General features: G+C 44.5%; 1 protein-coding gene across 3 annotated transcripts in view; it reads right to left on the reverse strand.

Moving 5' to 3' along the window:
• Positions 1–919: 919 nt before the first annotated feature.
• Positions 920–25,289, reverse strand: part of ENPP6 (ectonucleotide pyrophosphatase/phosphodiesterase 6) — a 170,416-nt gene continuing 146,046 nt past the window's right edge. For 2 of the 3 annotated variants that reach the window (XM_074329849.2, XM_019736178.3), the window contains 3 exons: positions 22,518–22,655; positions 9,148–9,271; positions 920–4,456 (listed from right to left, as the gene is read on the reverse strand). In XM_074329849.2, the coding sequence (XP_074185950.1) occupies positions 4,251–4,456; positions 9,148–9,271; positions 22,518–22,655 (468 nt within the window). In that variant the 3' untranslated portion in view covers positions 920–4,250. The remainder of the gene's footprint in view (positions 4,457–9,147; positions 9,272–22,517; positions 22,656–25,289) is intronic. The other variant, XM_019736176.3, reaches the window with a different exon arrangement.

The following is a 25,289-nucleotide window of genomic DNA, read 5'->3' on the forward strand; positions in this document are numbered from 1 at the left end:
ATACTCAACTTCATTTGTCATCAGGGAAAGGCAAATGAAAACCACAATGAGATATCACATCGTGCCCATTGTATTGGTGAGAATGTAGAGTTACTGGAACCCTCATACACGGCTCGTGGGAATGTAAAATGGTGCAGCCAATTTGGAAAACATTCTGACAGTTCCTCAAAGCTTTAACAGAGTTCCCACATGACCCAGCAATTCCATGCCAAGTATATTCCCAAGAGAAATGAAACCATATGTCCACAAAAACTTGGACATAAATGTTCAGAGCAGCAGTATTCATAATATCCAAAAAGAAGGGAAAAACAAATGTCCATCAACTAAAGAATAGAGTACATTCATACAATGGAATATTTGAGAATAAAAAGTACTGACTCATGGTAAAACCTTGAAAACATTATGCTCAGTGAAAGAAGCCAGCAACAAAAGACAACATATTGTGTCACTCTATTTTTATAAAATATCCCGAATCGGTAAATTTGTAGAGACAGAACATAGTTTACTGATAGCCCGGATGTGATGGCAGGAGGAAATGGGGAGTGACTGCTAATGTACTAAGGGATATGCAGTTCCTTTTTGGGGGTGATACAAATATTATAAAATTGATCATGGTGATGGTTATACAACTCTGAATATATTAAAGCCACTGAATTGTACACTTTAAATGGATGAATTATATGGTGTGTGAATTCAATCTTGATAAAGCTGTTACATTTTTAAAAGGTGAATATGCTCAGTATATTTAAAACCTAATTTCCTTTCCTTTCCTTCCTTCCTTCCTTCCTTCCTTCCTTCCTTCCTTCCTTCCTTCCTTCCTTCTTTCCATCAAATTTATAAGCCTTAAATGGAATATGTCTACTCCATGGAATAAAATATGATTATATCATCAGTTGGGTGATAAGAAAAATAGCAAACCAAAAGTGAAAAGTTCATTTAATTTGAGGAACTACCGGCAGAGAGAGAATATCTGAGATGTAAGCAAATCTTCTTAATAACATTTATTCTTTTTTCATTCAACACATATTTATGGGACATTTATTAAACATTTGAGGCATTGCACTAGGTGCTATTTTATGATTTCAAAGCAATATAGACGTGTATTTCCATCTCAGGTATCTGAGACCAAATTTCACAAGTTTATAACCAGTCGGCCAAGGCTACACCCTCCCTTCCTTCTAGTAGTTTTTTGAGCACTGACTTTGGTCTATCACAAATTGCTTAGAAAGAATAACACACTTTTGGAAATCTCTTGATATTTACAGAAATGCAAAACACTTTCTTAGGACATAAAATAGCTGTGTGTCTTGAACAATGAGTTTGTCTGATAGCACCGTTGGGAATCTTTAGACCCACGAGGAGCAGAATGTGGAGAAGTCCAGTGTGCCTGTCTGGTTCCTCTCTCCATCACTGGGGGGTACAGATCTGCTTTGGTTTAAAGAGGGCTGGAAACTTGACCCAGCTGGGATCAGCAACTTATGCCAGCCTAATGGCCCCTGGAGAAACTGGTTGGTTATGAAATTGCTGTCAGGAGACTCAGGTCTACCAGGGTCAATCAGAACTCATTTTTCTTTAGAGCAAATCCAAATCTTAGATCAGCGTGACTTAAGAGTGTTGCCTGAGGCCCCACCCCGGTCCTGTGACCCTGCATCTCTGAAGGTGGGTCAGATGGTGCTTACAGTCTCAGAACATTTACAAACTGCTACCTGTGACTGAATTCAGATCTGGATTGCCAAGGTCCCTTTAAAATCAAAGAGAGTTGGAACTTTATATTAGGTTGGTGCACAAGTAATGGTGGTTTAAAAGGTTAAAAACAATTGCAAAAACTGCAATTACTTTTGCACCTCCCTAATAATTCAGGATTCTTCGAGGCTAGAAAGAATTCCCTGGACCTGTTCTAATTTATGCTTAAGTCTTCAGAACTTAATTGAATTGGGTTCTGGAGCTTTCGCGTATGGGCAGTGAAAGTAGCCATTCGTCTCATCAATTTAAGGATCATGCCTTTCATTTACCTTCACTATTTGCAGGTCAATCCAATTATCTTCCTCCTGGAATTAGCAATGAAGTAGTAAAATAATCCAGGAGAAAAGGTGTCTATATGTATTCCTCACAGATTTTACTCCTGTGAAACAACGCTATTTAGAGAAAGTAGACTTTTCCTAGGGAATAGAATGTAACTTTAAAACAAAACTCAAAGGAAAAATACTTTAGCCAAAGAATTAAGCCACTAAAATGTATGCGTTATTTTAGGCAAAAAGTATTTTCTCCATTCAATGGCTGAATTTTCTCAATTATTTACCAATAGTCATAATTCCAAAAGTATCTTATTCTCATTCATTGATTCAAGATTAGTTATTGAGTAACTATACTTTGTCAGACAATTATGTGAAATTTTAATATGTAGTTTGAAGATTTTAAGAATGGGAGCAAATGGTAGACCAGACCAGGAGAGACAAATACACGACTCTGTCCATGTTTACAGCCCTTTTGATTTGGATGATCCACTTTTAATTTAATCACTCAGCTGTCTTTTAAGGATCCTTCCTTCACAAGGGAGAAAGGTGGGCTCTGCTGAATTCATTAGAACACCATCCTGTAAGGAGAAAAGAAACTTTGAACAATAGATGCTACTTTCAGCAACCACTGCCAATGTTCTGAGAGCACTAATTTCCTTTCAGCCAGATAACAACGGCTGATTTGCCTCCTTTCCCATTGATTCAATGCTTTTCTGCCATTTTAAAAACATGTTACATAAACCCTTAGAAATCTTTTGTGAAGATACATTCAATGTTTTTCAGCAGCGATCCTTTGCTGTCATGCTTCAAGGCACAGAGACGGCTCCCCGCCTCCTTGAATCGGGGTGAGCGTTGATATCCATTTTTCACGATAAACACCCTGGAAAGGGCTTCATCATCCTGAGACCTGAGGTGTTCTTTTCCTGACAAAAAGTCTCCTTGGCAAATGTGCCTCATTTAGTGCAAAGTCATTTTAAATGCAACGATATATGTACATGACTCCCCTCATTTGAAAACGCAGTTATCCCTTGTTTTACAACAAGCTTACATTATTAAACTAAGAACATTTCAACCCAGGCTCAATGGCTCCTCTCAAGGTTTCTGAAGAACTTAGTCTGAGGTGGCCCTTCAACCACACTGTTTCCTCATCAAGTGGCTCGTTGGTTAGTGATGGGGATTTGACTCCATCATGTTCATTCCCCCCCTCCCCCCTCCACGTTCCTTGGAATTCTGGGTCACTCAAGGATCCCCTTTGCTGTCGGTGTTAAACAAGCACAGCTCCAGGACACCAGTGAATAAACGTATGCTTAATGCATCACCATCCCTAACGATGAGCTGAGGTTTCTGCAGGTATGACCACACTCTCAGTAAGACATGCCTTTTCCCACTGTAATGGTGTGTTAGGTTCTACACAGTTTCCGTGCTGTGTTGGGATCCAGAGTGGTGGTCTCTGAGTAAGCCTTCATGCGGACAGGCGGACAAGCATCAATCCATCAACAACATGCAAGGTTTCAGGCTGTAGTACACTGTGAGAAGTTGCACAGAAGCCCAGATCTATTGTAAGTTTTTCTGCTCCTCAAGGCCCAGGAGACATTTTTGTGCATTTAGACTTTGGGAGGGAACCCATGCCTGTCACCTTATTCTGAATTCTCCAGTCCTTAAGGATTTTGATTGATTGGTGACCCAAGCTAAGATACACCCTTTCTGGGACTTTCTATAAAATGGAAAAACTCCACGAGCTGCAGAAACAGATGGCAGCTACTGCTATCATGTGGAACCTCCTTTTTCTAGGATGGAAGTAGCAGTATAGGACGGTGGCCATAGATCCCAAGGTTGGCTCCTGTGTGTGGACAAGGCACAGACCAGGGCCTGCCCTGTGCAAGGCAGGACAGAGCAGGGCCCAGGACTTCCATGCAGCATCCGCTCAAAGGCTGTTTGCTACAGGGCAGGCCCCTACTTAGACAGTTCATCCAAGTTACTACTTGAAAAGAAAGGGGAAAATGACAGAGTCAAACAAATGAAGAGTAAGGCTCTCCTTACCTCCAGAAAAAATAAAGTTTTGTTTTTTGTTTTTTTTTTGAAGTAGGGACTTTTATGTATAGAATCATCCAAGAATAATATAGTCACAATTTCTGTGGCCTTGATTGGTAATGAAGCTATTATTCAAACAGAAAATGAAAACCTTTCCACCACGGAGGTCCACTTGGCTGAATGTTTGGGACAACAAAGGAGCAGCTATTGAAACAGTGAGAGGAGAAGCAAGGCCAGTGCATAGCGGCTGGGTAGGAAAGACGGAGCCGAGTTGGCCTGGCCCTTCAGCATGCACATAACCCTGGACCAGGACCCGTTGTTGGGCAGGGGGGCGATGCCTGCCACATTGCACATGACGTTGTAGACATCCACTGAGCGGATTGGAGCGGCTCTGAAGTTGGATTTGAAATCTGAAAGGGAAAGGCAAGCAAACAAGTTGTCAGAGTTGTTCACCAGCAGAGAGGGGCCGAGTCACAAGGTGGAGGAATTGTGCTCAGGCTTCAGGCTTCGGGCAGCGTTGGGCTTGGAAAATCAGCTCAGCTCTGTCAGGGGAAATGGCAATGCGATTGTGAACGTAGAAGAGTATCTGGAAGGCTATTGCTTAGGAAAGGGAGTCACTTTCTCCGGCTCATGAAAGTGAGTGTCTTTAAAAGACAAACCAGAAAATACACTGTCCTCTGCATAACTGTGCTCGCTTGTGACAGCAGAGCTTTCCTGGAGAAGCAGAAGGGCCACCTGAAACTGCTCATTTCTGCCGAGCACTGGAGAGCAGGTGTGGTCACAGAAGTTTGACTGTCTTGCTGGGCTCCCCTAAACCCAAGTAAATGGCATACTTATCACCTATCTGGCAGGGACTGGTTAGTCAGAGTGCCAATTTCGACTGCAGAGGCCTCACAGCAACTCAAGAATGTTTCTCCATTTTCCTGCCACTTGGGGGTCCCTGGGCTGGACGGACTGGGGAACTAACAGTGCAGCTTCCCCAGCACTGGCTAACTCAGAGCAACAGCAAAGTTACATGATTCAACGAAAAACATGTCAACCCAGGCTCAATGGCACTTCTCAGGGTTTCCTAAATAACATTTGGAAGATCAACTGGACATTCCTCGGGAGCCTTTCACTGGCAGATAAAATAACTTAGCCATGTGGAAAATTAGTGAACTGTGTTGGAGTTAGGGCGCAAGGAAAGCGCAGGGAGATCTCATGGAGAAGAGTGTTGTGTTTCTTCCCAGGCGCTGAGCACCAAACTCGAGCAGTGACACAGGAGTGTGAAGGGCAGAGCTGGCCATTCCCAGCCTCGTAAGCCAGGGCACTAAGGGAAGGATTTCAATCAGGAGCGTACCTACTCCTTCTCCACAGGAGGCAAGTAAGATGTGACTGCAGACTGTTTGTCTGTTGAAGAGCAAATGTAAGAGTTGAGTAATGTACATCAGGCGATTCACTTTTAGGCCCCAAACCAGAGCTTCCGACAAAATACCCAAAGCTACACTGAGGTTGAATTCAGGAGGGAGATTTTACCTATCGATAAAGGCCTATGAATGTGCTTTTTAGTCCATCTAAGATTTTTAAAGGAAATGGGTAGTTGGGGGGCTGTAAAGCCACATTCTCTATCTTAGAAAATAATCTTTATAATTGCTTTGCTAAAAGGGTCACATATACTTTATTTAAAAAGCAAACAGATACCAATAGCAACATAATCCAGAAGTGCCAGCACCAAATTCTGCTCTGTGTCAACGCTGAAATTACAAAATATGGAAGAAAAGTTATATACAGAAACTCTGCCACAGAGCATGTTAGATCCAGGGCAAGTGATGGGTCTTGCTCACTCTGGAGTATTAAAGTAGAATTCAGTATAAAGAGGGTCACGGGCTCTCCAACCAGCCTGCAGTCACTTACAAGCTGGGTAATGTCAGGAAATGGGCAGGGACATGGTACCTAAGTCATAGCTCCAGGCTCGCTGGATATGCTCAGTAAATGGTAGCGAGTAATAGTAAGAAACATGTAGAAGAAATGCCCGGCAAGGGCAAACTAGGGATTGAAAATACTCCATAAATTCTCTGGTGAGTTCCCTTTGCTTTTGGGGGAGGGAAGATAAGTGTCAGCCTCACCTCAGGGTAAAAACAGTTTTAAAAACACCCAGAACCTCCCTGGAGAGAAGAATGTAGGGGCTGCTCCAGGATGCCACCCCTTCTTAATATCAAGGAAATTTGTACAGTTAGACAAAGATGGTGGTTGTACTTCCCCAGAGAAAAATCAACTGCAGCCTGAGAAATTAATGGAAGCGTTGCCCCAGTGACAGGGAAGCAAGTCCTCTCCTTCCTTCTGACTTGCCACGGACCTGGATGGGATGATCACATCGCCCCATCACGTGGTGGCCATGACCTTGTCACATGTGTGGATGGGGGTATGTGTGGGGTGGACAATAGTAAATCCAGGGTATCCTTCCCCAGCCTTTCAAACACTCACTTCTTTAACACTTGGCAAAAATACTGAGATAAGCTCTACAGATAAAAGTGTTGGAGAAGACTTTTTTTTTTTTTTTTTTTTTTTTTTTTTTTTAACGTTGAAGGTACAAAATCAAATCCTGTGCCCATAAGCAGGAAGGAGAATTGGGTTTTCTTTCCCATTCCATCTGGTTCATGGCTTCCTATTCTGCAAGGCTGGGACGTTGGGCCCAATGCAGACATGATCCAAGCTGGAACGAGAGCTTGTAGCAAATTCCTGAACAGCAAAACAACACCTGATCCAATTTGGGAGGACCCAGCCAAGCTCTGCTACCTCGAGATGGCATTTTGAACCTGGACTGGGAATCCGTGTGATTCCCATGGGTTTAAATTGTGTGGATATTAAAACTGTTTCTCTTAAAGCGAGAACGTTCTGCGGGCTCACGCAGTGTCTGGCCACCTTGGGCTGCTCTCCGAGTGGGGCTTGCTGACTTGGAGGCAGCTCACTGAATCACGCTCCTGCTGTCTCATCAGGAGTGTGGAGTTGTCTGGGGCAAGATTAGGCTGTTCAAATTAGAAACAGGGATTAACCAGAGAGAGGCTATCTTCCAGACTGATTCCCCGTTCTCTTAGCTGGACCAGACTTCCTGGCTTCTAAAACTGTATGTGGGCAGCCATAACAATGCCCAGCTTTCTCCCTAAGCAAGAAGCCCATACAATTAATCAGGAGGGACATACCTTTATCTCAAAGTGCAGCTAGATAGCTGTTAATGGCCTCACTCTTAAATTTTCTTCTGAGTAAACAGCCAGTGTGTAAAGCTGTTCAATCTTTCATGAGAATTGGAGCCAGAAGCGTGATGGTTTGCGGGAGGCTCTCAAGGCTGTATCTGCCTGGAAACATTTTAGCAATTAGCCCAGGCCATTTTCATCAGGGATTGTCTTTCTGTCTATAAAAGACTTAGGCTTTTAGTTTTAAAGGAGAACATGATGGAGGCCTTTGTTAATGGACAAAATCTCCCCACTGAATTTGACTCTAAGCTAATGCCGCTTTGGGTACTTTGTTTAAATTTTTTGGTTTAAGGCTAGATTTGCTTCCGCTTTAAAATATGCCTGAGACTCTTGCTCATAAACACTCCTTCATCTGACAACTGTTTTGCATTCATGATCTTTTTCCTCTCTGGGGAAGGAGGAGGTGATGCTTTTGAATGAAAGCCCGGCTGTCGGATACTCTCCCGTGTAAAAGCCGTGACCTTGGAATGTCTCCAACCTAATCTAGCAGTTAACCTCAACGAAGTCCTCAGGGCTCCATCACTAATTCATTTAAAATTGAGTTCCACAGACCTGACCAGGGCGTGGCTGACAGGGAGCACATGAGAACTATTATTGGCTGATGGCAGCCTGTTGGAGAGCCTCCACACTTTCCCTAAGGCCAGTGTCTGGGACCCAGTCAGGGCTCTATAAATGTTTGCTGCTACTGGTTCTGGTGCTTCCTTCGGGACTGAGAACTTGAATCACAAGTGGGAAAGGATTTGGACCAAAGAGTTCCCTAAACTAAGGCTCCCCGTGGCCCTCGTGGAGGGTGACAAAATAGATATCTCATAGTTCTCAGCAGCTAGTTTGTGTTAAGTAGAGTGACTCAAAACAGGTGGGTTGACATATGTCTTTGTCTTGCAACATCAAGAAGAACAGGGTTTCTAGCCATAATCTCTAATTTATAATTGGAAAGGAAAGCGTGGACTTTCATGGGCTGAAGCATTTTGATCAACATCCAGAAAAATGCATGTGGAAAGTGGGTATCAGGGGAAGCTTTTTATGTTTAATCAGGAGGGTGGGCAGTAGTAAGAGAGAAGAATAGCTCATGAGCCAGTCAACGGATGGATGATGGCTGTTAAATGCTTCTTATCCTAATTTATTTTGAAAGAAGCGGGGTGTTTCGGTAGTAGTGTGATCTTCAGAGTGTTTGATAAACTTTTCCAAAATGTGAATTTACAGTGCTCTACCAATTAAAGCCAATGACCAACTAGGCCCTCTTCACCCCACCTGTCTTCCAGCCCTAAGAATTTATCTGGTCAATGGAGGCACAGTAAATTTGCCTTCATCCTAGACATCTCTTGTCATTCTGGCTCGTTCTCAAAGTTAGTCTCCAGGTCACTTCCTAGCCGCCCTTGAGCACATCCCAGCTTCTGGTTGGGCCTGAAACTAGATGACTCCCTTAGGGTTGGGTGCTGTATGCAGGGAAAAACTGTGGAAGTCAGACCCGTGAAGCAGTCACGTCAGTTTGGAAACTCACAGCTGTCAGCAACCTGATGTCTGAAAAGCTTTCCTGGACATCAGATAGCTGTGAAATAACATTTTGATAAATTAAGTAAAAAATGAATCACAAACATGTGGAATACATTTTCTTCGCTGCACTCAAGATTTAAAATTTACAAGGGAAACTATTTGGCCACATTTGCCAAACCCAAGAAGCATTTGAAAGCAAGCCAACAAAAGATGTTTCATGGAGACCGGCTGGGTTTGCTCAGCTTTCCTCATAAAGAGGGTTCATTAAAAAAAAAAAAAAAAAAAAATCATGCCAGCCTTCACTAGCACCATAAGCCCCATGGAGAGACGTCCTTGGAAATGGCTGACTAAGAAAATGTGGTCATTTCCCCACCTACCAGGTCCAAAGGCCAGGAAGATGCCCCTCATGTCCATGAGCTCATTGTCGTAGCCGTGCCATCCACGCTGCCAGCCCTCCCTCTTGCCAGTGCTGTTCATCCAAAACGGCAGCATCTCCCGATTCTGAAATCAAGCAAAGCAATTACATCCCACTGTATCCCAACAAATCCGTGAGCAGCTGGTCCACACCACCACCCAACTGGGGACTCCCTTCTCGGCGTTGGAGTCATCCAGCTTTATCTGGATCACGTTCTATTCCAGGTAGCTAAGACTTTTGAAGGCAGCCCATTAAATTGCCAAAGAGTTCTAGTCATGAAGGTATTTTCTTACATGAAGCCGAACTGTACCTCATAATCAGCTTTAGAAGCACTCAATATAGCATGTTAGCAACAGAAAGGATGATAAAGTGTTTCTGTGGTATAATAAAAATTATATTTGGCCTTTGTCCCAGGTTCCTGGCACAGAGCTCCTAAAAGCCTTGGAATTTCCTGAGTGATAGGAGTGCCTTTTGTTATTTTATAAAGAGCCCCCTTTTTCCATACCTGAGTTTATGCCAATAAGATGACTTTTTGGGGCGAGGGGACTAGATGGCTTCAGGATGGGGGACTGGAGATGGGAGGAAATAACTGCCTGACTAGATGGTTAGAACTTTCTGCCCCATCCTTTGACCAACGATTTAGTCACTCATGCCCACACAGTGAAATCCTGCATAAAACTCTGGAACAACATGACCAGGGAGCTTCTGGGTTAGTGAGCCCATTGATGTGCTGGGAGGGTGTGCCCAAAGCGAGCAGGGGTGCTCTGTACCCCTCACCCCCTGTGCATCTCTTCCCTGTGGCTGTCATAATTCTAGCACCTTTCTGAGTTCTGTGATTCAGTCCAGTGAATTATCGAACCTGAAGGGGTTTGTGAGAACCCTCAAACTTGTAGCCAAGTTAAACTCAAGGAAGGGTAGGCTGGCATCTGAAGTGGGGCAGTCTTGGGAAACTGAGCCCCTTAATGTTGGGGGCTGTTCTAACCCTAGGTAGTTAGTGTTGGAATTGAGTTGAATTGTAGGAAAGCCAATTGCTGTCAGAGAATTGTTAGAAAACACAGTGTCTAATCTAATCACCTCATCTTTCTAGGAAAACACTTGAAGCTCAGAGGCAGTCCATTCACGACCATCCCAATGTTCTTTCTGTCATACATCCTGCCTTCAAGTTCCACCCTTGGGTGCAGCTCCGAATAAATTAGTCCCCTCCTCTCCATTTAGTCAAACGTTTGAAGATGGCGCTCATGCTCCCCTTACGAGGCCTTGCGTATCTTTATTTCCTTCAATCATTCTCCATTTGTGATGGGTTTCAAAACCATCACTTCCCTCTCACCCTTCTTTCCTTCAGAATTAGCTTTTCTTACACTGCAGGCAGGGCTTACTTGTGAGATAAAAGGCTTAAAGGTCTTGTGACTCCTGAGGAGGCTGTACCCAGTGCGACATCCCCAAATGTTTCATTGCAGAGCCCTTCATTCCTTCCTGATATTCCAATAACCTTCTTGCTAAGCGGGGTTTAATATTGCAAATATTCCAAATGCAGGCGTTAGAAATGACTGGTCATGATGCATGAGTGGAATCAAAACAGCTAAAGTACCAGCGACTCACAGGTTGGCTCACAAGACTTGGAAGAGTCCCGTGTAGTTAGTGGGCCACACAGCTCACCGAGAGCCGACACTGACAGTCGCTTCGTCGTCACAGCATCCCAGTGTGGAGGACGTGATGTCCCCCACTTTGTAGTTGGAAGAACCAAGGCACAGAGAGGTTAAAGACACACAACTGTTGAGAGGCAGGGCTGGGACTGAAACCCAGATTCTCAGTCTCCTGGTCCTTCTACACCTTTCGCTCTTCATAGCCAGAGGTCACTGCAGTGCTCCCGCCAGCTCTGGACAGTGAGGGGTCCCCCCGTCCCTTGCCTCTGCACTCCCTGAGTGGTGGCCAGTTATCAAGTATAGAGAAGAGATTTGGGAATTGGATTGGCACAGGGTTAAAGTCCAGTTTGCCACTTTCTAGCTCTGTAATCCTGGGCAGGTCCTTAGTTTCTCTGAGCTTGTTTCCTTGCTGATGTGGCAATAGCTGCCTCACACAGTGTTTGGAGGACATGACATGACGGTGTGCTAAGTGCCTGATGCACAATAGGTGGCCACTAAGTGGCTGCGGATGGTCACCCAATGTAGTGGCTGTGGGGTGAGGCACGCTGGTCCTGTGCAGCAGGACAGGCATGGTTGTGAGGGCTGAACTCTCCTTTGCTTATTTAGCTGTCATATCACATTGCACACCCATCCAGTCTCACCCCATAAATCGCTCCCTGGCATTACTGCTTTCCAAATCGCACTATTTCATTGACTCTCTGTTTCCTGAATTTCCATCATTCCTGGTCCCTCCTTCTCCAGCTGTAGCTCGTATTTTTCCATGGGAATGTTTTTATTAACTTACTGCGTTTCTCACTCGTTAGATGGTTTTTGTTCCTTCTCTGTCTGTGGTGACGATCACCACACAGCCCGAGTTAGCTTCGTCGGCTCACTCGCGGTGTTGCTTCCTCTCTCACAGTCTACTGACTCAGTGACTCCTGCGTCAGGAGTGGACATTTTGTTCCTAACGAGGTCGCTAATTATGAATCCCACAGGACATACGTACTCCATGACAAAGGGACAGGTGTAAGGGAGAAAAAGACTGATGCCCTGAATTTAAAATTCCACAAATACCACATAGAGCGATGAAAATCTCAGCCCTGCAGGTAACTGGGGATCTGACCATAGGCAAATCCACTAATTTTTATTAAAAGGGCAAACTCTTCCAGTGTAACAATTGTTCTTTTTTATTTTAAAAAGTAATAATAAACTGTCTGGTTTTATGGAAACTAACCATTTCGTCGAAGTGACTGAATGGAATACGTTACATATGCAGCCTTCATTTCAAAACAGTGCATTGAACGATTTTCTTCCTTTTCCTTTCCTACCTAGTAGCTTTCACCGTCTTCATACTGTCCCCACATTATCCCCCAAAATGCTTGCGTATGAGGTGGTGCAGCCTCCAGAGCAGGAATCCCCAGGCAGTGGGCCCTCAAGCTCCCGCTTGAGGCGCCTGACCCGTCCTGACCTTACCAGGTCCAGGACTGCCACACAGTGCCACCTAGTGACAGCCTAGGGAGATGTCCAGACCCTCCTGAGCTGGCCAAAGGTGAGCCCGGTAGAGGAGCAGCGTGTGTGTGTGTGTGTGTGTGTGTGTGTGTGTGTGTGTGTGTGTGTGTGTGTGTGTGTGTAGGGAGGGAGGAGGGGAGTACCCCTAAGATTGGGGTCTCTAAAAAAAGCCAGGCCCGTTGTAGGGTGGGCAGCCAGTTTCCAGAAGTGATAGGAAACCCCCGGTCTTTCTGCAGCATGGCGTGGAAGGCCCAGTAAGGGACCTGCCTGCCAGGGGTGGTTCCCCACTAATTAAAAGGAAAGGGTCTACTCCATGAAAGCCATGAAGGGATGGGGTGTCATTGGTGAGAGGAGTCCCAGGCAAGGGTGGGGGCATCCCTGCCAGGACGTGGGAGAAAGCAATGATTTAAGAGCCTATTTATTCACTTGAACAGACATGCACTGAGTTCTGAATCTGCCAGCCACTCTGCTAGGCTTTCGGGATGGGGGGCACATTTAAGGGAGGCAATTCCTTCACCTAAAAGAGCTCATCCTTCGTGAGGAAAGACGAGGGGTTGCAGCTTCTGTGCAGTGTTTCCCAAGCAAGCAAGGACCCGGAGGGCGCACCCTGAGCCCGAAGCAGTGAGGCAGGTCCCAGCAGGGAGGAGGCCGTGGGCCTGAGAAGAAGCAGGAGCCCTGCGGTGAGAATCACTGTCAGTGGGCATGGGGCTGAGTGTGTGTGTGTGTGTGCGTGTGTGTGTGTGTGTGTGTGTGTACGAGTGTGTGTAGCCATGGAACCAAGGAGGCCACATAGGAAGCTCTAACAAAAGGGTGGTCCCCCAGTAACAGGACCCTTGGGAATTCTGTTAGTGGGGAAGGTCTGACACACAGAAGACCCTGAGAGGCAAGGAGCCCTTGTGTCACCTCACATGGGAAACGCATCAGAAGGAAGCAGCCATCAGAGTCAGACTGTTGGAAGGAGTGAGAGGAACTGTGAGTTTCCTGCTCTCAAGTGCCTACCTGCCAATCCAACAGGGTGACCAACTGGCCCGGTTTGCCTGGGGCTGAGGGGTTCCAGGGAAGCAAGGCTTTCAGTTTTAAAACCAGGACAGCCCTAGCTAAACTGGGACAAGGTGGTGACTCTCCAATGAGCACTCCCTGGGAAATTTAAATAAAATCCTCAGCAAGCCTAATCCTCAGCATATTCTAGTGCCTTCAGGACCCTCCTCTCTGCGTGGGTGGAGAGCTGGGCCAGGACCCACCTCGATGAGCCACTAAGCTAGTTAATCATCTCTAACGGGAAGGAGCCCCAGCTAGCTCCACATGAAGAAACACTGCGAGACATAGTTGAGTTATTATGTTTCTAGATATTTGTGTGCTTTTTTTTAATTTCAGTGTCTTTGTCGTATTTTGTTGCCCGCGCTCCACTTTCAGCTGACCATGAAAATGCCCGCCATCAGCTTGCTTGAATTTGGTGCGTCAGGGGAATACCTATGAGATAAGAGTTATAGTCTCTAGACTAGGTCTTTGTCTTAATCACACTGAGCATTAAAAAAAAGTAACATTCACTGTTTACCCCCAAATCAGCAAACTTTAATGAAGTTTGTTCAACACTTGCCTGCACACATCTCTATGCATTCACCATTTGAGGATTTCTTCATGGTGGTGAATTGAGATGTCTGGGGACAGAGTCAGAGATGAGGCAGGGTTGGGAATGAGGGTGCAGACAGAAGGAGGGATGGAAGGACAGAAAGGAGAAGGAAGTGGCCTGAACGGTTGTGTTCATTATTGTCTGTTTGCACGTGGCCAAGTTACTTGGTTTGGCAATCTCTCAGGGCGCTTACTCTTTTTTTAATTGTTGTATTTTTTAAATACATTAGCATGTCTGTTTCTCTCGTCCATTCCTTCTGATCTCCCCTCAGAGCGTAGATCAGAAAATGGTTGCTAAGCCACAGAAAAAAATTACTCCTGAGAACCCAGGAGGGCTGCCAGCTGCTGGGACAACATCTGGACTCCAGCTCTTGCCCTGTACCACGAAATGACTTCTCGCAGGGCGGCCGAGGATGTGGAAATCCGGCCGTCCTTCGTGGCTTCCCTCTCCGACCAGAGGAGATGCTCAGGGCTTTGTCTAGTTCCTCCCACTGTCTGGATGACTTCCTTTCCAGGTACCCCCATGAGGCCACAGCAGGCTCTCCCACCGCAAAACCCAGAGCACTCACTGTCTGCACTGCTGGATCCCAACCGGCTGTGCAGAGACTGCCCTGACCTTATCCTGGGTCCCAATTTGGGGTATTTGCGCTCGGTAAGTCAGGGTAAGGCGGGAATCTCTCTTTTAAAATAATCTCCGCCCCCCCCCCCCCCAGGTGACTGGGGTGCATCGTCAGGCCTGGAAGAGCCTGGAAGTCATTCACCTGGCATCTTTCATGTGCCATGTTAAGCGATGCTTCGTCCTTTTCTGAGGACACTTCGTGTTTATACTGTGTTACCATGCTGAGTCTGTGCTTTCGGCCTATATAGGTCGCTTTCCAAAGCAGGAGCCAGTGTGCCCCACCGGCTTTTGCAGCCAGTCTCATTGGCTGGTGCCCGTGGGGTCCTGGTTGTTAAACACTTTGACTATCACCCCTCCTTTCAACCACTAACAGTACAATTCTTCCAGGGAAGTGGAGTCAGGGACCCAAGTTTCTCCATCGTTCCCTTGATGAGGCATCTCACCAGATCTCTAGGGCACCGGGGAACTCAACTGAAATCTGGTCAGATTAAAACAAATAAAATGTGAGCACCTATCTAGGTGTGTGAGGGGCCTCATAAAAATCAAATCTACTTTATTCTCCCAGGACACGGGTATATCAAGAACCTCCCAGGCCCCCCAAAATACAGTAAACTTCTGGCACCACCTCAGGCTGAAAGAGGGATGCAATAATGTACAAGTCAGGGTGGCGTCAATTCTTCAGCCGCAGTTGAGCTGGCTCTGGGGGTTTTGCTGCTGGGGGTTAAGGTTGAGCTTTGGTTTCAATGAAAAGCCACTGTTGCTCAGATTTTGTGGCATTGCTATTTTAAATGCTCCTCCCAACAGGCTTCCTGGTGGCATGACTCCTTGGAGCGTCTGTGGGACAGGTGGTTACGAACCTTACTATGTGTGCTTGCCACATACCACTGCAAAGAGATGTCCATCTGGCAGGTTCTCTTTCTCTGTCTTAGGAGGCTGCCTCTTTCCAAAACAGAATTTAATTGCACAGACCTCAGGCCCTGGTCTGACCCTGGGAAGCCCATTGCCACACACAGCCTAAGCCTTGAGATGAAAAATGCCAGACAGCAAAACCAGCAGGGATCAAAAGAAACAGGGTTCCTTGGAGGAGAGAGAGGTGTCGGAGGAGAGCACTGAGTGGATGGTGTTTCTTTTTCTATTTTTTGTCCCCAGGATTTTGTTTATTGAAGGGCACCAGGGGTGAGGAGGGTATGCATGTGCTCTCATATGGCTTTCACAGACAACCCTAATCACCACCAAAGAGCAAGCAGCCTCTCTCTAGCACTCAACACCCAGCTTCCTGAAGCTCAATTAGTCAGGCCTGGACAGTACCACTCTAGCTGCCACTAAAACTCAGAAGCCACATTTCCCAGATCATCTTGATTTTTCCAAATATTGTTGGGTCCAGGCCTAACTGCCATTCAGCCACATAGAATTGAGCCTGGCTTTCATATCCTTTGCCAGTTTTCAAAATAAATCTTTCTCACGGAGACAAATATTGGCCTCCTTTAGAAGCTTGGGCCTGAAGTTGCTGCACTTCTTTCTACTCAAATAAGAGTCCAGAAGATCAACAATGAAACATCATGTTTCCCAATCTTTCACCAGGTTCGGGTCGTATCTGGCCACCTTTCTGAGCACAGTGGCGTGAGGTGGACACGGTCCAAGAGAGGCCACAGGAATTAGCCCTTGAAGGTGGAAGGGACTGGGGTTTGCTGATATGACCTGCCCTTGGGTTCCAGCTGTGGGCTAATGGAAGCTAGGAGAATTTCCACTAGTGGTTTCAACACCCGTTCCCCTTTGAAATCTCTTCTAGGGCTACTAATAATTATCCAAATTTAAAGTCCTGACTTAGCTTTCCTCTCTGTTTACTTGCTTACTGATTTACAAGCCTACAAAACGAACAACCTATTGAACCTATTGAATTAAGTGTCTTAATATTTCTTAACTCAGATCCCACTCACTTATACTGAGCCTCGGCCATGCACTAGTTTCCATGGAGGAAAATGAAGGTCAAGATGCTGCAGACCTGACCTCAAGGAGCTTCCACCCCAGGAAGGAAGAGTACAAAGGCAGACAAACATATATGGCACCCGGGGGAGTGATTCAGAGTTTTATGAGAATTCTCAGATGGAGGAAATTAGGGAAGAGTTGGGTCTTTCATGGAAGAGATGGTATTTGAGAAATAGAAGAATTTTGGAGGAACAGTTCACAAATTTAGTTCCTCAACTCTGTTTTACTTACAAGCTATGAGTTCTATCATCCTGAGGATTATGGGTCATGATGCTCCCCCGTGAAACTTCTCCATAGTTTTCCATTGCACTTAAGATAAAATACCATCGTTCCCATGGCCTAACCCGATCGGACCCCTGCTCAGCGGGGCAGCCTCGTCCATGCCTCTTTCTTTCTCCTCACTCCCCACAATTGGCCATGTGGTCCATTCTGTCAGTTCCTCTCATTCTCGAAGCTCTTTCTTTCTTGCTTCAGATTCTTCAAGTATCCCACTTCCCTGGCCTGGAAAGTGACCCCCTCTCCCTGACCAAGCCATGACCACTCATTCTTCAGCTTTCAGCCTCGAAGTCACTCTCTCAGAGAGACCTTCTGCCCCCTCATCTAAAGTGGCTTCCCTCTTCTCCCAGACAATCTCTTTCATAATACTCTTTTTCCGTCATCGCATTTAACACAATTTGTAACTGCACATTTATTTGTTTGTTTGGCATGAATCTTGATTTAATATTTGACTCCTTCCCTAGGCTTCAAGCTCCATGAGGGCAGGAGCTGCCAAAGGCTCCATATGCTAATTTGAATTAGAACTTTGTTGGGCTACATGGAGTAGGCACTCATCAAATATTTGTTGATTTTAGCAGTTGATGTGTTTAGATAGTAATGGATTTTACGGTGGAGGATGGCAGCGTGTACTTGAGTTAGGTGGAATCTACCCACTGTATTTCTCCACTCCGCATTTTGCTGTTTGCTCCTGACTATCCCATATGCCAAGGACATTTAGCACCACTGGGCCTGGCTCCTGAGGGGCCTTGGATCACCCAGACGTGACAAGCAGTCTGCCCCAGAACCCCTTTGGGAGGGATAGGTGTGGAACATGTGTGACTCCCTGTGACTGCAGAAAACCCCTGGGAGGGGAGAGTGGGGTCCACTGGTTTGAGGCTCAGATGCTCCAGTGAAGAGTGTGACCCTTGACCCTGGCAAGGATAAACAATGGAAAGGACAGTGGCCAGGTCTCAGGGAGACAGAGGATGTTGGGAAGCACCAGTTAGGCAGCCCTATTTCCTTGCCTGGCAGGTGTGGTAGGCTGGGGCTTGACCTGTGCAGGCGGCCTGTTTTTTTAACCTCTTCATGTTTAGTCCTTTGGGAATATGAGCACCTTTAGATTTCTGCCCTTGCAGGAGAGGAGGCCAGAGAAAGGATTGGCAGTGATTGGAAATCCAGTCTGTATATTAAAGAGTGTGGAGCGGAAGCAAACTGCAGGGAGCCACTGTGCAAGGCGCTCACTTTTCCATGGCAACGTCAGCAGTCACGCTGGATAATTGTGCAGTTCCAGGTGACAAATAAAATCTGTTTCCCTGTCTTTATCTTTTTTTCAGTGACAGCTCTCTAAGCAACCTACCCACCCCCATCCCCCAAAAAAACAAAACCTAACTCAGTTAAGACTTCCTGTTAGAGCAGCTGGCTGCCTTAGAGTCTGCAAAACTTAAATTGGTGGGGAAAAAGTTGGCGCTTATATGGGAGCAGCAGTTTTGCCAAGGAAGCAAAATCGTGCATGTTTATGGGATGGCAGCGTTGGGGAAAAGCGAAGAGAGATGGGATTCTATTTTATTGGCCCCCGACCAGCATCAATTTGTCCTGACTCAGCTGTTTTCCTAATCATGGCTCAACCAGAAAAACGACCCCTCTGCTACCAAACCCAGCCCCAGAGAGAACGCTTGCACGTCAGAGAATTTTGTGCCGCGGCTGATGCAAAGTGCAGTCCTGCACAGACGGGCATCACACATGCTCTGGATTGGGAGGGAGGGTGCAGAGTAAAGCCGCGTTCTTCTACCATGTGGGGAGAGATTCTGCCAATAGGAGTGTGGGAGCTTAATGGCCCTGGTACAGAGCAGGAACAAGCGTGCAGAACGGAGTTTTCCATCCTCTGTGGTCAAGTATCACAAACAACAGAAAGAGGTAAAAGATGTCTAAGGTAAGAATGGGTGTTCGTTTTCAGGAATTTTCAGAAGACAGAGAAATATAATCTGAATGTTATATCAAAGTAGCATCAGAAATTATAATTTTTTGTGTGTCTTAAAAACAAAAATCCGTAATTTCAAGGAGAGGAGTAAAATGATTAAGGTATTCAGTCTAGGAAACTAAGGTACAAAAAAAGAGTGACTAAATGTCTCTCAGGACTCAGGGACAACCATGATTTCCTGGAGAAACATTCGTTTTGTTTTGTTTTGTTTATGTTACAGACACCGTAAGTTACATTAATATAATTGATGGTCCTTTCCTCTTTGAGTTGGCTGCTAGGAAGCTCAGAACCATGTTTTGTTCCATTTTATGTTGCGGTATGTTATTTTCAGGACTAATAATACCTACAAAGTAGAGTTACTGAGAATTAGAAATAGTAACCAGGAGGTACTTAATTCAAGATAGCTGTTAATATTTCATCGTTGTTGTTGCCAAAATTTTAAGAAGAAATTTTTCTTGGTAGGTTCGTTATCTGCAAAGGGTAAAATAACTGTGTTCATGTCACTGAAACAATGAGGGAGGAGTCATTCTCAAGTTTCTAACGAGCCAGGCAGGATAAATTAAGATGAGTTTTATAGTACCCGTTATTAACAATTAAAACTATGTGAAATAACATTGATAGTGTCTGTATTTAGTGGGTCAACATTAATCTTTCAGAACTAATCTTATGTTTTTCACATCCTATATGTCTTTCTTCTGATTTCTTCCTTTAAAAAAAAAAACTTTCTGCTTCAAGTATTTTAAAAATTACCTCATCTCCTTTTTGAAATAATTATATATTTTTAAAAAGCTGTTCAAGTAATTGTCAACAGTTAGGCATTCCTTCTTCCTGTTCTTGCAGCTTCTCCACCCTTCATAAGCCATGCAGTAAAATAATGGGAAGCCCTAGTACTGATCTACACAAACAAATATATGCATATGTATGGGTGTGTCTGTGTATTTATGTGATACACACAAAAGTAATGTAATGTAATATAATATGACATCATATAACATACAGTGTGCAGTTGCCATATAGCTTCACTCTCAGAAGACACTGAAATTTGCCACATTCCTGCAGGGGAGCAGGTACTTAGACCCTCAGCACAGTGGGAGGTGGGTATGGGGATATAGCCGAGGGTGTGATGAAAGCAGAGTCCGGGGCAGGAGGAGGCATGACCAGAGTTGTCACCAGGCTTTCTGAGGGCGCCATCACTGTGAGCATGTTGGAGATGGTGCAGTTTGTCCTTGCTCTCCTCCCACCTCTTTTATTTGCTGTTCTAAATTTCAAGAACCTTCTCTGTCTAATTTCCACCCTCTGTATCACTCTTGTCACGTGAGTGTGACCTGCTGGCCCACACACATTTCAGCACAGTACCAGGTCTTACCACCAAAGCAGACCTAGGGGAGGAATTTTCTAGCCACACTGGTCATTGATTGATGAGACCTAAGGAGAGGTTTGCTGGTGGACTCTTGGCAGGAATGGATTTCTACTGCAATTAAAGAAGCTCAAGCATCAGGGCTTCTCATTTGAATGGATTTCTTCTAGGTCCCTGCACCTAATTTTATGTTCAAAATTATGTACCATTTTTTTAAAAAGAGATCCCCTCCCCCAAATTTTATAATTGTCAGTTAGAGTCTGATAAAACTTGTATCTGCCTCTGACTCTGGGACAGAGACTTTGCTCCCTAATAAAAATCAGAGGTATATGAGAATAAGTCACATCCCTTCTTTCCTGCTTTAGGATGACTGAAGGGATGTGATGCTTGGAGCTGTCACAGCCATCTTGTGACCCTGAAGGGAAAGACAAAAGAATGACAAGAGCTGACTCAGGGGCTTCATATCATTGAGTTGCTGAATGAACCAAACTTGGAACAGCCAAATTCCAGAGTTCTAGTTACGTGAGATAATAAATCTTTATTATGTAAACCACATTTATTCAAGTGGCCTAATGACTTACAACCAAGAGCATCTTGACAGATACCCTTGGGTCCCCCATCACTGTATGTTAATCACTCATTGGACAAACATGCATCTTCTAGCTGGATGTGCTATTGCCAGGATATTGTGTTTACCTTCCAGACTGAACCTTCTCTGATAGCACTTACATCTGAAGCCTCACGGGTGCCTGTCCCACCCTCCTGGAGGGTTTCAGGGCCTCTCCCATTAACATTCCATTAGTCGTCCAATTCTTCATGATGCCCTCTGGCTTTGCCACTCTGCCTACCTAAGTCTGTTTTCCCATAAATTGCTCCAAATGACCTCTGCATTCTTACAATCTCCCTCCCCACTACCATGAACCAGCCTCTCAGCACAGTTGACTTCAGCTACGTACAAGAAAGTAAATAATGGATACACATAGTCATGCTAAGAAACGAATGACAGCAAACTATGAATTAACCCTCATTGTCTATTGGCTTTTAAAAACTCAAAAGTAATTTGAGAATTTTCTAAATTGAAAAAGTTTCAAGTGTAAGCCCTTTTGTATGACGTGGGAAGTTGGCTTTATGGCATGAAGTTGGGTAGGCACCTAACCAGGTGACCCACTTCACTGCATGTGTGTTCGCTGCCAAGTCCTGAGAGAACCACTATAGATGCAAGTGCTGTGAGCCTGGAGTAATCTCACTCCAGGTGAATTTCAAACAGTGTGACAAAGCGGAGGGAAGCATTTTGGTTCTTAGAGGAGAGAAGGTTAGGGGCAGAGGGGCCTCTTGGAGACTTTTTAAATCACGTGGCCTAGGAAGCCCAAGTCTGTAGAAGGGTCCAGCTTGGCCTAAGAATGTGCAGTGACATTTGACCAGGTCTGCTTTGTTTCCCCAGTGACCAGGGGCTTCTCTGTGTTGACAGCACACAGGAACAACCCAATCCTCCTGAGTGACTGGATTTATGTCAGGGAACCCCGATTATTCCACACGTCAGTTCCCAGACTTCCACTCATGTACCTGATCAGTACTTCTGCTGGTCAAGACCTGGCCTCTCTCCGGCAGGTTAAATACTAATCTTAGACCTTCAACCTCAGGGGCTTCAACCAATGACTGTCATGTGCCAACATCTGCCACTCTCTTTTACCTGTAGCTTGATCTATTGGCAATCCACCTTCCAATTCATGTCTACATTAACCCATGCTCTCTTCTAGATGGCATGTGACCAGGATTGCTCTGAAGGGCAGGGCCTTCCTATGCTGGCCCAATGTCAGAAAATGATCTCAGAGACTAGTGAGCTTAGAGTCCAGACAGGAAAAGAGGAGGTTGGTGACGTCATTTGGGTACCAGGCAAGTAGGGTTTGGACCCAAAATGCAAGATAATCTCCTCTGTAAAATCAAGTTGGCAAAGAGCAAACCTGGGTCTGGGGAGTTTTGTTTGCTGGACATTTCTCTTCAAGGTGAAAGCAAAGCTGAGCATCTCCTTACTTTTCATTTCCCTAAAGCAACTGCTTTGGTCCAGAGAAATTGTTCCACTTTAAACTGAACATGTTACATTGTAAGCCTGGGTAACTGGGTTAAGGCCTGTTTGTTAAAATACAGCAAGTCTGGAGTCGTGCAGTCTAAACTGTGACTCTGGGCCGGAATCTACAGTTCGCATCTAAAAGTCACCAAGTTGACCAAGCCTCTTGATTCTCTAATGAAAGAAATAATGCAATGAATGACATGGAAGTGAAAACAAAATCTTTTAAGTGTAAAAGCTGACTATTTATCTTTGGCTGTTTGATAGAATTTGTCTAATGGATAAATTGTCATATATTTATTTTGTAATTACCTCAGTTATGAACCATCCTTCATCGGCCACTAAGGTCAAAGGAGAGACGAATTTCCCTTTCTTGTAATAGAACCTGCTTGGTATGTCTTCTTTCTTGTAGACAGTCATGTGTCCCACTGTTCTCAGTGTGTTATAGATCTGCAAAGAAAACCAAGAATCACCGGCTTTGCATTTTCTTTCTTAAATGTATGTGAATGTTTTTGGACCTCGAGGAGAAGGAGGATTTTATAAGACCAAAGAAAGAAATGACCAAAACACCTGATAGGTTTGACTACATAAAAATGAGCAATTTTAGTATGTCTCAGAAAACAAGGTGACTTTATTTAATAAGGCTAAAAATCCATATGCCCTATGACCTACCCTGTTTCCCCGAAAATAAGGCCTAGCTGGACAATCAGCTCTAATGTATCTTTTGAAGCAAAAATTAATATAAGACCTGGTCTTAAATAATACTATATTATATAATACCGGGTCTTATTTTACTATAGTACTGACAATATATTATAGTAAAATAAGACCCGGTATTATATTGTATTATATTATATTATATTATATTATATTATATTATATTATATTATACTATATTATTATGTTATATTATATTATAAGTAAAATAAGACTGGTCTTATATTAATTTTTGCTCCAAATGACGCATTAGAGCTGATTGTCCGGCTAGGTCTTATTTTTAGGGAAACATGGTAACAAGTTAATCCCTAGGGATACAGAGAGAACCCCTCATATATGTGCATCTGTAGACATATAGAGAGATATATACTGCACACTGGAACAGCCCAAATGCCCAGCAACAATGGAAAGGATAAATGAATCATGGTGTGTTTGGGCAGTGGAATATTATACAGCAATGAAGAGGAATGAATTACAGCTACACAGAACACCTGAAAGAATCTTGGGGATTTCAGTTTGAGACCAAAAAAAGCAAGTTGCAGAAGAATACAGACAGGATTTTTCCTATTCTATAAAGTTTAAATAACTACAAAAGTAAAGACCATATATAGTAAAACTATAAAAAAGAATTAGGGAGATGATAACTCTAAATTTAGGACAGTGGTTTCCTCTAAGGGGCCTGCAAAGGTGATGGGGTCTGAGAAGGGCACATAGGAGCTCCCACAGGTAATGGGAATGTCCTATTTCTTAAATGTTTATTGAATATCAGGTGCCATTATAACATTATCCTTTACGCATCACAACAATTTCATAATAAATTTTTTGGTATCTACTCAGTGATTAATGAACAAATTACAAAAACTTATTTATGTCAAAAATTCTACAATAAAATGAAAGGGCAAATGAGAAATTGGTCTGCCTGATGTTAAATACCACCGAGATCAAAGAAAGCAGATTTGTTCTTTGACTTGGCCTAGAACATGTCCCACCTACACTTGAATCTTTAAAATGCTACTAATTGTTTGCCACTATTACACTGCTTGTTTCATGATGAAGATGTGAACTCTGTACATATGTCCAATATTTAGCAGCAGCTTAAATGTTCATGGCTAAAATTAAAATCAACTGGCTGACGTTGCCTGGCTGGCCTATAGCCAGCAATTCTTCCTGGGTAGCATTAAATATAAAATTGAGTGTATCCACTCAACTCTGAAAATAGTCTTTAGACTGTTTAGTAGAGGGTTTCTGATGACCCCACGCGTTTTGATTTCCTACTTAAGAAAATCCATAGTTCTTAAGGGAAGTAGGGTGCATTTGCAGAAAGCTTTTGGGCAAGTGAAAAATCTGATGACACCGTAACAGGTATCACAAACTGTTGTGTCCGTCACATGACAAACTGTCACCCCAACACAGCCCCTACTTTTGAATAATCTACCAACTGCTTTAGGTGGCTTGCAACTGCCTGACTTAAACACCATGTCGGAAGAAGCGCTTCCCAGCTTATAAACTGTTGATGCTTAAGCACTCTGGAGTCGGCACGCTCCGAAGTGCCACACTGGAGACGAATGGTCTTCCTTGCCAGGAAGCAGTCAATCCAACTGGCTACTTATTCCTTTTCACTTTCTCAGGGTGACTCACCGAGTTCTGCCAGGTATAATTATTGTTTGGAGAGAAGGGCACGTAGAGGCCTAGTGATCTAGGGTGCTGAATTCCTAGAGGGCAGTGACTTGGGGGAGCAGGCTTTGTCCTCCATCTGTACATTGTGGGAACTCAACCACACCTGCTTGGGAATGTCCCCCTTCAATAGTGATAATCATAATAAGTGACACATACGTCATCCTTGCGGTGGGCCCAGCATGCTTGTATGTGCTTTACAGCAGCCCAGGAAGGAAGCTGCTATGACATCCCCACGCGAATGGCAGACGAGAAGCAGAGGGGCCCAGTTAAGGAACTGCCTGGTTACCAGTTGATGACAGAGTTGGGATCTGAACCCAAGCAGTGTGGATCCTGAGATAAAGAGCGGACCCACGGCACACATCGCCCCAGCCCCCGTTCATTCATCACCTTCTTCTCTCGGGTTCACTGATGAAAACAGATCAGACTGGTGGCTTTCTTCCAGAGGAAGAACATTCTGTGTATGCATCTGATAGTCCCCAGATTTGCCTGAGAAGTGCTGCATTTCAGCCAATAATAAAATAGCCCTATAAGGGCTAAGCTCTTAACATGCTAAGCACCACACACCCTTGATCTATTTAGTTTCCACTAAAATCCAATGTGGTAGATACCAGCACGCCCATTTTAGAGAAGAGAAAACCAGAGACACTGAAGGATGAACAACTTGATGAAGATCACACAGTGAGGAAATGG

Source organism: Rhinolophus sinicus, chromosome 16, assembly GCF_057876585.1.
Source record: "Rhinolophus sinicus isolate RSI-liver-muscle chromosome 16, RSI-T2T, whole genome shotgun sequence".
Taxonomy (NCBI): domain Eukaryota; kingdom Metazoa; phylum Chordata; class Mammalia; order Chiroptera; family Rhinolophidae; genus Rhinolophus; species Rhinolophus sinicus.